The sequence below is a fragment of the Mastomys coucha genome, unplaced genomic scaffold (assembly GCF_008632895.1).
Source record: "Mastomys coucha isolate ucsf_1 unplaced genomic scaffold, UCSF_Mcou_1 pScaffold9, whole genome shotgun sequence".
In the NCBI taxonomy this organism is placed as follows: domain Eukaryota; kingdom Metazoa; phylum Chordata; class Mammalia; order Rodentia; family Muridae; genus Mastomys; species Mastomys coucha.
This window is the reverse complement of record NW_022196915.1, coordinates 86,774,018-86,785,577: the sequence shown is the minus strand read 5'-3', so window position 1 is coordinate 86,785,577 and position 11,560 is coordinate 86,774,018. Positions and strand designations below refer to the sequence as shown.

General features: G+C 43.7%; 1 protein-coding gene across 3 annotated transcripts in view; it reads left to right on the top strand.

Annotated features, from left to right (window-relative positions):
* Tbc1d4 (TBC1 domain family member 4) overlaps positions 1-11,560 on the top strand; it is a 174,617-nt gene that overhangs the window by 99,377 nt on the left and 63,680 nt on the right. For all 3 annotated transcript variants that reach the window (XM_031362940.1, XM_031362941.1, XM_031362942.1), the window contains exon 2: positions 8,786-9,388. In XM_031362940.1, the coding sequence (XP_031218800.1) occupies positions 8,786-9,388 (603 nt within the window). The remainder of the gene's footprint in view (positions 1-8,785; positions 9,389-11,560) is intronic.

The following is an 11,560-nucleotide window of genomic DNA, read 5'->3' as shown; positions in this document are numbered from 1 at the left end:
CCTGCCTGCCCACAGCGCCCTGCCCGCCCACATCGCCCTGCCCGCCCACAGTGGTGTCTTGCAGCCCCTTCCCCACTCACTGAACTGCTCCCGCTTCTGTTGTGTTGTCTAGTCCCTTTCGCCCAGTTAAGGACATCGTTCCCTCCGCTCTGCCCTCTTTTTCCAGCTTACCAATTTGCGCATTGGCATTGGGCATTCGCCATCAGAAGCCATCATTTGAACATTTTTATTTATAATGTTTTCTTTAGGTTTATTTTGTTGTTTCTTTGTGTATTGTTAGTGTTTGGCCGGCATGTATGTTCGCACCAAGTATGTGCCCGGTGCTTGGTGAAGTCAAAAGACAGCATCAGATTCCTTGGAACTGGAGTTACGAATGGTTGTGAGCTGCCATGTGAGTGCTGGGAATGGAAGTTTTGTCCTTTGAGAGAGCAGCAAGAATCAGCTGAGCCAATGACCCCACATTGGTTAGTTAGCTTTTACTGGCCCCAGCGTCCCCTTCTCTCATGCTTTCATTCCTGGCTCTTGATGCAGTTTCCTTTGTTCACATCTCTTCAGTCTTCCTCACTGTAAGCACCTTGAGACATGGGGAGGGGCTGGGCTGGGGAATTTTCTGTGTCACTCACTTACCATATCTCCGTCCGTTTCCCTCCGACACCTACCTGCACAGTTTCCTTCTGAACTGTGTCACAGAGTGGAGGTCAGGGGCTAGCTGTGGGCATCCATCCTCCTGGTCACTGCAGAGTAGGTCAGGCTAGCTGACCTTGCAGTGTTAGGGTAGCTCGTTTCCACCTCCTATCCTACAGGGTCTTGGGATTACATATGTGTGTGCTCCCCTGGATGACTTGGTTTCTGGGGTCCGGAATTTAGGTTCTCATTCTTACACAGCAAGCCCTCTACTCACTGAGCCATCTCTCCAGTCTCTAAACAAAGTCTCTTGACAAAAACCATCTAATCTTACAGCTTTAAAGGCCATCTGTATGATAACAGTGCCACGTTTTCTATGCCAGCCATCCTCTTCTCTCTTCTGAGGGATATAGATTCGGCTGCCTGCTGATACTGCGAGACCCAAAATTCATAGCTCAACCCAAGCTCCTGATGCCTTCAGCTGTCCCTCCCAGCCTGTTGCATCCCTAATTCCTCTCAAGCCTGAAGTTATCCTGACATCTCTGCAATCTGTTCCCCACCTCAGGGCCCTCCAAACCCACACTGTTTTTAAAACAACAAGCAGATGCCCTCTGCTGCTTGCCACCCCCCTGACGGCTGCTCCTGGGTGAGCTTTTTCTGGGTTACCAGAACTAACTGTGTTTCATGCACTAACCAAAGGAGTCCTTTGTAAACATAACTTAAATCATGTCATTTCTCCATTCAGCTGTTCAATAATAAGAATAAAAGCTGAAGTCCTTTCAAGGCCCGCATGATGTCAATCTCTATGTCTCCACAATTACCTCAGTTCCTAATCCTGGCTCATTCATTCACCCCGGCCACAAGGACTTCCTGCAGTTCCTCGGACACACCAGGCAAGTTTGTGGCTCAGAGCCTTGAACTTGATGTTCTCACTGTTTGGAATGTGCCTCCCCCAGATATCTGTAGGACCGGGTCCTAACTGGCTTGACTTTTATTCTACGTCTTATAGAGGATCATTTCTCTAAAAATGTGAAGAGCTTTATTCCAATTTCTTCTTGGAAATTTTCAATCTCTAAAATTCTCAACATTTTACTCATCTTGCATAGAATTTCTCCTCCTTATGTCTCTCACTTCTGTTTCCTTAAGGCCAGAACGTTTATATTGACACAGCCTCTTTCAGGGTCTTATATAGCACAGCAGAATTATACTGTAGCTTTAATTTAAAACATTATTGGCTAGTTTCCTGTCCCACCATACTCAGGCATATTCCCACACTTTATTTAAATTTTTCCTTGAGCTTATGTGTGAGATAAGCTTTGGTATGTACACTCTCCAGATGAAAAACTGAAGACAGATGTAGACCTTTCTGAGGCAGCAATAGGTATTGGAGTGGGGCTGTCCCTGAGGGCAAAGTTCATGCTCTGTGCATTTTTTTTTTTTTTTAACCATGCCATGCAATGAATTGCATCTGTCTTAAAACAATGATTTGTGACAGGGAATATGATGAGCTTTTCCTTCTAACTTTGTATCTCGCATCTCTGTGCTCTATTGTCATCCGTCCATCACTGAGCATCACCACTTCTCAGGGGATGCTATTCTAATCGAATCATGGGATTCCTCAAGTTCTCCTTGAGTGCCATTTGAGTATGGCATATGCTTCTGCAGTTTGAAATGGTCTTAAGCTAAGAAGACCGTCTGGGGTCTGGAGAGCTGGCTCTGCAGTTAAAGAAGATCCATCTGGGGTCTGGAGAGCTGGATCATCAGTTAAGAGCTCTTGCAAACCACCAGAGCTTGGTCCCCAGTGCTTACCTCAGGAAGTTCACAAGCACCTGTAACTACAGCGCCAAGGGCTCTGACGCCCCTTCCTGGCCACTGCGGTCACTCACATGCACATGCACAAGCACACACAAACACTCACAAACAAGAAAGTAAAAATAAGCTAACACATTGAGTTGTCCATGGAAGGAGTTCAGTGCTATGAACAGTAAGACAGACCGAGAGGAAGAACTCGGTGTGATGGTTAAACAGATCAGATCTGCCCCATTGTATCTCATGTCAGGAGAACAGTGGTGAGAGAAAAGCTGTGCTCTTTCTAGGCTTTGGAGCAAAGTAGCTGAGGGTTGCTAAGGACTATAAAGTTGGGGATAAGAGGAAACCATCTTGGCTTGTAGCCCGGAGATCAAAACTAAAGCTGCTCATAGGAGTCTGGTTCAAGTCACTCTGCTTTCTTTGGCCCCAAATTCTCTCTTTTAATCTCATTATCTTCTTTATTGCTCTAACTTTTGATGTAAGAAGTTTGTTTTGAGACAAGATGGGGTAGACCAGCGACATCTCAAGGGCACCAGGAGCTTTGCAATTCTGTGACTTTAACATCATTCTATTGCTCTAGTCTATTTTGACTCTGCACCCACCCCGAATTAAACTTTATCTTACTGTGGAACATTTTCCTTGAAATAATAATGTAAGGTTTTAAGGCAAATGCAAATAATCTGGAGGAATTGTGGGAAAAAGTTTAGAGCAAGGCCATCCGTGACAGCGTACACCCGCAGTCCCACTTACCACGAGGCTGAGTGTAATGGATTGTATGAGCTTCAGAATATAAGATCAGCTTGGCTGCATGGGCAGGCATCAAATACAGATATTCAGACAGCCTCACCTCAAACTATTGTGTGAACTGGGTGTGCTGCCAAGGCAACAGTGTCTCGAAAAGTGGCCAAGACTGGTAGTGTTCCTCTAATACCAACAAGCTGCTTCAGGGTGTGTGCACTCTTCGAGTCATCCTCCATTGTTTGATAATGAAATTTTTATGCAGCCCGATAGAAATGACAACACTGAGTGACAGAACTACTCTTCTTTAAAGTCCTTGATCTCACTTTATCCCTTTCTAAGTCCAGCATTTCACGCCGCTTAGACAATCTGTGTTCTTGTTTCTTCTTCTTCTTCTTCTTCTTCTTCTTCTTCTTCTTCTTCTTCTTCTTCTTCTTCTTCTTCTTCTTCTTCTTCTTCTTCTTCTTCTTCTTCTTCTTCTTCTTCTTCTTCTTCTTCTTCTCCTTCATTTAAAGTGTGCCCATGTGGAGCTTATGTGCATCAGCGGCAATCCCTGCCGAGGTTACGAAGGGCATCAGGACCTCCTGGAGCTGGAGTTACACAAGGCTGTGTGTCATTATGCTTGTGTGCTGGGAACTGAACTCTGGTCCTCTGGGCCAGTAGAGGTGTTCTTCACACTCAACCATCTCAGAGCAGAATTACAAAGAGCTACCCTCCCCTGAGGCAGGTGTCTTCAACCTTCCTGATGCTGCAACCATTAAACACTGTTCCTCATGTTGCAGGGACCCCAAATATAAATTTATTTTGTTTCTGCTTTATCTACTGTTATTGAATTGTAATGTAAATATCTGATGTACAGGAGATCTGATATGTGGATCCTCAAAGGGGTTGCAACCCACAGGTTAAGAACATATGCTATTTCCATGTCAGACTCCATGTTGCATCTATGTGAGTGGGGCTACTTTGAACTGTTATTACCAGTTATAGACAACTATTTCAGTGTATTTGACATGTTTTGTAATATTTTTCCTGTGTTTATATTTTCCCTTCATTTTAATACTGTAGTGCCCACTTCTAGCTATTAGAAAAAGATTGATAACAAACCAATCCATTAGGCTCATGTCAACTATAAACAGTGGACCTAACTGATCTTTCAAAAGTGTTATTTTGTATATTCTTAAGTTCTTATTTGCATTCACTTAAAACTATTTACTGAAGTCTATCTGAGCCCTGTTGGGAAAATGACCTCATTTTAGAGATTAATCTTCTCTTATCTCTATCCATAAATTATTTATGTATTCATAGAATTCATAAGTGTTAAACACAATTAAAGAGCAAACAAAAGGGGATAGTCATCAAAAAGAAAGTTTCTTTTTTCTTTTGTGAAAAAAAAAGAAAGCTGAAATTTTGGTGCCTTGGTCCCGAGCAATCTGTGTATTTCCTGATTGCACACTCAAGAAATAACTTAACTTTTGAAACAATTACAGTAGGGAAGTCTTCTCATTGGCCACACAGTGATAATGTGGACTTTTAAACAACAGCACTGAAACTGTAGCTGTTTTGTTCAGAAAGAGAGAGACGGGGTGGGGGAGGGTGGGGGGGTGGGGGGGGAGTGCGAAGCCCCTCAGTCTAGCATATTTCGTACTGTCTGGGAAGACGTCCATGCCCGCTGGCTTCCCGATCAAAGGTATCATTGGGGAGTTTTGAATGTCTGGGTTTTATCTTGGGTTTTCTAAAACCTTTAGTGTCTAAAGTTTAGACAGATGTGTGGCGGTGGTACACCTGGTGTTCTCTTGAGTTGGGCAAATTGGCAATGTGAAAGTACCAATAGTTTTGAATATGTGAAACAATCGTGTCTAGTTGATGATAAATAGCAACACGGTATCAAAGGGTGAGTAGTACTGGGGGCGGGGGCAGGTGGATTGCATTAATGCCTGAGTCTTGGTACTTGAATTTGTTGTTTTACTGAGTCCTTGGAGGTGTAACAGCAAATACCAGCTGAAGGTGGCACTGGGCATTTTCTAAATGGCACCAGACCCTTGACAAAGCTCCCTTCCATGCATTGCCTGGTAAGTGATTGTGCATTGCTGGAAATGAATAATTCCAACAATGTAGCTCTTTCTTGGCTTAATGTCAAAATGCTAAAAGCTTTTCTTCTATTATGTTGCCACTGATGGTGAGACGGAGTCGCCGATTTTGGCTGAGTGAGCTCATCATGATCCTCCATCACCTTTTCATTCTTGAGACAACTCCCTTTGCAGAGGGGAAACACCACTCCCCAGTGGTAGCTGAGAAAACATCAGTGGAGCTGGCCAAGGGATATAAACATCCTAGTGTCTAGCTGGCTGGCTTCTTTCCTGGTTTTGTTTCTGCTAGAGAGTAAATGTTGCCCAGAATAAAAAAACGGGTGCCTTGAATTAACTGTAAGTCTGAATCAGGCTGTGTGGGCTGCAGGCAGCGTCTGAGCAGTGGAGATAGTTGTTGCCACAACACAAGTAACTGGGACACACGGCTAGACTATGTGTGGTGGGGTGCTCTGCAGCATTTGGGGGTGTTCTGGAAACACATGGGCACTTCCTACTCTAAGTGAGCAATGAGCAGAGGGAGAAGCTGTGGCTCCTCGATTTTGAGGGGGCAATGTTGTCTGAATATGAGCAGCACACACACACACACACACACACACACACACACACACACACACACTAGTATTCATTCAAGTTCTGAGTCCAAGTTTTTTCTATTGGTCACAGAGGATTCTGGTAAGACACACATTACCACAGCTTAGATTTTTATCACATAAAACTCATGTGTCACAGTACAGGAAAGAAATGTTGGAAAGATGTAACACATGCACAGGGGACTCAAATTTTTCAACAGGTAAATATACACCATTTAGTACTGCGCTATAGGATAATGCTCTTAATTTACCAGATCAGGTATGTGCCAGTTCTGGAGAGAGCCTTTCTTCCTATTACAGTGTTTCTGGTGGATCCCATAAGCAAATATAGAAAAAGAACACCTGGTGTGTGTGTGTGTGTGTGTGTGTGTCTGTCTGTCTGTCTGTCTGTGTGCCTGTGCGTGTGTATGCCTGTGTGTTTGTGTGTGTTTCTCCAGTAATTCATTTCTCTACTGTGAATACCTTATTGTCCTCACTGTAATGATAATAAACAGTGTCCTTTCTCCTGTGGTATGGTTGTACAAGCAGGGGCTGTAGGATGCTCAGTTTTTCTTTTCTGTGTCTTTCACACAAGAAAAAACCCACACAGAGCTGGACCTCTCTTAGCTTGGTTTTGTGGTTGGCGACAGTGGTCCAGGTCACTGAAGCTGTGGTGAGTCACAGTCTGGGAGCAGATATTAAAGGCAATTAGAATCATTTTTATGGTGTAAATGTGTTAAATCACTGGAAGGTTGAATTACCCACTCAGTTCAGAATTCAGGATGGCAGGATCTGCTTATGTAAATGGAGCCCTTCACTGAATTTCACTGGGGTGTTGGGCCTTTCTGTGGTCCCAGACATGAGTCCTAGCAGCTCTAGTAGTTCAGCCACCCGCTTGGCTTTCCCTGTAGAGCTCTCCCTTCTCCATGCAACAGTGAAGAATGGTTCCGCGGGCTTGGCCCAAAGCACTGATGTATGCACTCTTACTTGGAGAATCTAACTCTGAGGCTATACCCTGATCAGTTAAATGGTAGTAATGAGAAAAAGTTCTTACAAAGGCTGGAGAGATGGCTCAGAAGTTAAGAGCGTCCTCTTCTTGCAGAAGACCCAGGTTTGATCACCTACATGGTGGCTCACAATCATCCCTAACTCCAGTTCAAGGGATCTGAAGCCCCCTTATGGCCTTTGTGGGCATCAGTCACACAGGCAATGTGTGTGTGTGTGTGTATGTGTGTGTGTGTGTGTGTGTGTGTGTATAAAGTTCTGGTGTGTATATCTATATCTATATAATCAATATCAGAAACATTAGCTATAGGTTGTACATATATATATGTATATATACACACATACCTACATGTAGTATATAGTATATAGCATGTAGCATGTAGTATGTAGTATGTAGTATATATACTATAGATCCTTGAGGGTTAGGGATCTTTGGGTTAATGAAGAGTGTTTAATGAGCTTACAGAGTTGACAAGGAGGATATAAGGCTGTATTCTACCTACTGAAATAATTGACTTTATACAGTAGGGTCGAGTGTCAGCCGCTCACTCTCCATCCCTGTGGGCCCTTCAAGTGCAGTAAGCATTGTCTTAAGGCGAGTGGAAGACAGGGCTGAGCCTCTGAGTTAGCAGGTGTCTGTTAGCACAGACACCTTGATGTCACAGAAGATCATGAAAAGTCACTGCAAAGATAGCATAGGGAGTTCACCCTCCACAGAGAATCCTCATGTTTGCCTGCAGACATGCACACTGTTTTAAAACAGTGATTCTTCTGGCATTAAGTCCTAAGTAACTGTGTGAACGAGAAGGAACCCTGGTCTTGACATGGCCTCTAGAAGATTTAAGGACAAGACACACATGTCAAAATATGGGGCAACCGGGAGAATAATATGGTTGCTCCTTTTTCCTAAAAAATAGAAAGAATTTTTTGTGGGGACCAATACTAATACTTGGGAATCTGCTATGATTCAGGAATTATTGGAGGTGCTTTGGAAGTTGGGCAAACAATAAAGACAGACAGCTCCATCCTTTGAAAACATAAATTCTGTTTTTTCTTTCACAATCAGTCCTACAGAACTGAATATATCTGGAGCTATGCTGGTTGTGTCTGGGCACGCGTGCACACCAAGGTGGTGGACATTTGGTTCCATCTAAGCTGTTTAACAATTTCATAAAAGCCTGTGTCCTTTAATATTCTGGCGTAAGGTGTTTGAAAGTTGCAGCCACTCCTCCAGTTTAGTCCTCTGGTGTCACTTCTTCAGTAAAGCCTCTTATTTAGTTTGCTAATCCTGATGAGGGCATCTGGTTTTAATCTCACTGTTGGAATGCCAGTTTCTTCCAGCCGAGACATGTTCTAACTTTTATCTATGAGTGAAAGGTATCATTTATTGAATATACTACGGCCTAAATAACCATGTTCTGTTTTGGGCAAACTAGTATGTTTGTTGTTTTTGAGACAGTGTTTCACTCTATAGCCCAGGCTAGCCTCAAACTCATACTCATACAATCTCTCCTGCCTCAGCCTGCCACCAGGAGGTTTCAGGTACGGGTCACCTTGCATGACTTCCCATTCATTTGTTTTCTTAAATTTTTATTATTTAAATGCATTTTATACATCAAACATATTAATAATATTTGAGCATTTTGAGAATCAAATAATATATAAAAATTTGTTCAACTTTTATATTCATATCATTCCATACCCTAAAAATATCACTAATGATATTAATATCATTAATGATCCTATATCTAATGTTGAATACTAGAATACTCTTTTTAAATTTCAATTTTCTCCTGAAGCAGATTATTTCAGAGTAGTGTCACTTTGCCAACTCAATCTCCTGTAGGCACTGCAGTCCTTGAAAAATCTATTCTGTGAGCCTCCAGCAGTTCAGGTAAACAGAAATGATCTTAGGACACGCCACTAAAACGAAGCCTTCAATTGTCTCCCCAGGTTCCAGATGTGATCAGTAGCATTAGGCAGTTATCCAAGGCTGCTATGAAAGAGGACTCCAAACCCAGCAAAGATAACGAGGATGCCTTCTACAACTCTCAGAAGTTCGAAGTGCTCTACTGTGGGCGAGTGATCGTGACCCATAAGAAGGCGCCCTCCAGCCTCATTGATGACTGCAAGGACAAGTTCAGCCTGCATGAGCAGCAGCGACTGAAGCTGCAGGGCGAGAGAGGGGGTGACCCCGGGGACGAAATGGGTATCCTTGAGGCCGAGTCTCCTGTGTCCCCAGATGACAGCCTGCCGGAGAAGGCAGATTGTACAGTCGACAGCCCCCGTGCCCTGCCCTCCCTGGCTAGCCTTCCTGCTGTGGCCAGCCAACCCACACTAGCCAGCTCTCGGGTTTGCTTCCCAGAGAGGATTTTGGAAGACTGTGGCTTTGATGAGCAGCAGGAGTTCCGATCTCGGTGTAGCAGTGTCACAGGCGTCATGCAGAAGAAGGTTCATGAGAACAGCCAGAAACCGCAGCCAAGAAGGAGGCACGCGAGCGCGCCCAGTCACGTGCAACCTTCAGACTCGGAGAAGAACCGGACCATGCTCTTCCAGGTAGGCTGGCAGGGAGCTTTTGGCCTGCAGCTTCTTAAGATGCTGGGCAGCTAGAGTTCCTTCTGGGTCAGTGCATGTGCGTGCGTGCGTGCGTGCGTGCGTGCGTGCGTGCGTGCGTGTGTGTGTGCGTGTGTGTGTGTGCGTGTGTGTGTGTGTGTGTGTGTGTTATCTACATGTGTCTGGGTGCATAGAGTTCCTTCCAGGTCAGTGCATGTGTGTGTGTGTGTGTGTGTGATCTACATGTGTCTGGGTGCATAGAGTTCTTTCCGGGTCAGTTCATGTGTGTGTGTGTGTGTGTGTGTGTGTGTGTTTGTGTGTGTTATCCACACGTGTCTGGGTGCATGTGGAGGCCAGAGGACAACCTTTGAGTACCATTCCTTAGGTACCATGAACCTTATTTTGTTTTGAGGCAGGGTCCCTTATTGGTCTGGAACTCTGGAAGTATGCAAGGCTGATTTAGCTAGCAGAGTCCCAGTTACTTACCTGTCTCTTTCTTCATAGCGCTGGCCTTTCAAGCCCTTGACTCTGTCATGTTTTATGTTGCATTGCTTTTTCCTCTTCCTCTTCCTCTTCCTCTTCCCCTCCCCTTTCCTTCTCCTTCTTCTCCTTCTCCTCTCCTTCTCCTTCTCCTCCTTCTCCTTCTTCTTCTCCTTCTTCTTTTTCTTCATCTTCTTCCTCCTCCTCTTCTTTCTCTTCCTCTTCTTCTTCCTCTTCCTCTTCCTCCTCCTCTTCCTCTTCTTCTTCTAAAAACAAAACAAAACAAAACAACAACAACAACAAAAAACCCAGGTTGTGGGAATTGTCCTTTTGCTTGCATTTGAGACTAAGGCATCTTCCTAGCAGTCCTGCCCCTTCTCTCTCTTTCTGCTCACCCCAGTAGCAACAGCAAACACTTCTACCTTTGTTTTTCTCCTCAAAGGCAGAAGCATCAGAGAAAGAACACAGATGCATCACGGGCCTCAGAGAGGCAGAGAGAATGAAAGACTTCTCTTAACTTCTGAGATAATCAAGTGATGGATACTAAGTGTCCATCAGCAGTGTCTGGCTTCCATTAACTCCTAAATGCATTCTTTAGTAAAACTAGAGTCTTAGCAATGATTTTAAAGTGTGGATCTTGGGAAGCAGGATTTGGCATGGAACAGAACAAACTGAGTTCTTCTAGAGACAAGAGTTGCAGAGACTTAGGCCACCTTGTTATGTGGGTACTGGGACCTGAACTCACATCCCCACGTTTGCATAGCTCTTAGCTTCTGGGACACATTTTTAGTCCTACAAGATAACTTTTTACTTTAAAAATAGGTTAAAAGTGTACAGGGTCATAGGAGATGTCATTTTACTTACAGGACTGAATATATGCTGCTGTCTTGGGGAAGGTCTGGAGTTGGTCTGTGTTCTCATTGGCTTGGATCATTTTTTGTTGTGGTTTTGTAAAGTCCCCATCTAGGCTTGCCGTCAGAGTGGCTCTGGCTCTTCTGTAGTGTGTGTGAAGCCAGTTTCCCCTCTGCTTTGGGCTGCAGAGTTGTTCTCTACCAGTCAGAGTTCTTTCTGTTAGCCTCTTAGAATATCTACCTATTTTCCAAAATTTTAACTAAGCCCAGTTCTGCATATATCATTTTGTTGACTATTTTGGAGGTGTCTTATAATGCAGGTTAATAATTGATGACTTTAAGATTCATGACTTGACTTGAGGTTGCATATTTAAAAAGTTTTTTTGGATTTATTTATTTTATGTGTATGAGTATTTTGCCTGCATATGTCATATATGTATGTGTACTGTATGTTTGCCTGGTACTTGCTGATGTTAGAAGAGACCACCTGGAACTGGACTTATGGACACTTGTGAACTACCAAGTGGTACAGGGAACTGAACCCTAGTCTTCTTCAAGAGCAATATGTGCTTTTAACTGCTGAGACAACTCTCCGGCCCCAGGTTGCACATTTTTGAAAAGGAATTAATTTCTTAATTTCAAAAAAAGGATTTCTACTCTTTGGCTTGAATTGTAGACTCTAAGATTGCTTAATTTTCCAACAAAGGAGAGAAAAGTTTTGAGACAGCTGACTTTGGGTTGAACACATGGTGGAACACATGTGAAATAGGTTTGCCTGAGCCAAATCATTGTATCACTGTTGTTGCATACTTAATTGCCAGGTCCTCTCGAGCTGAAGTAACTG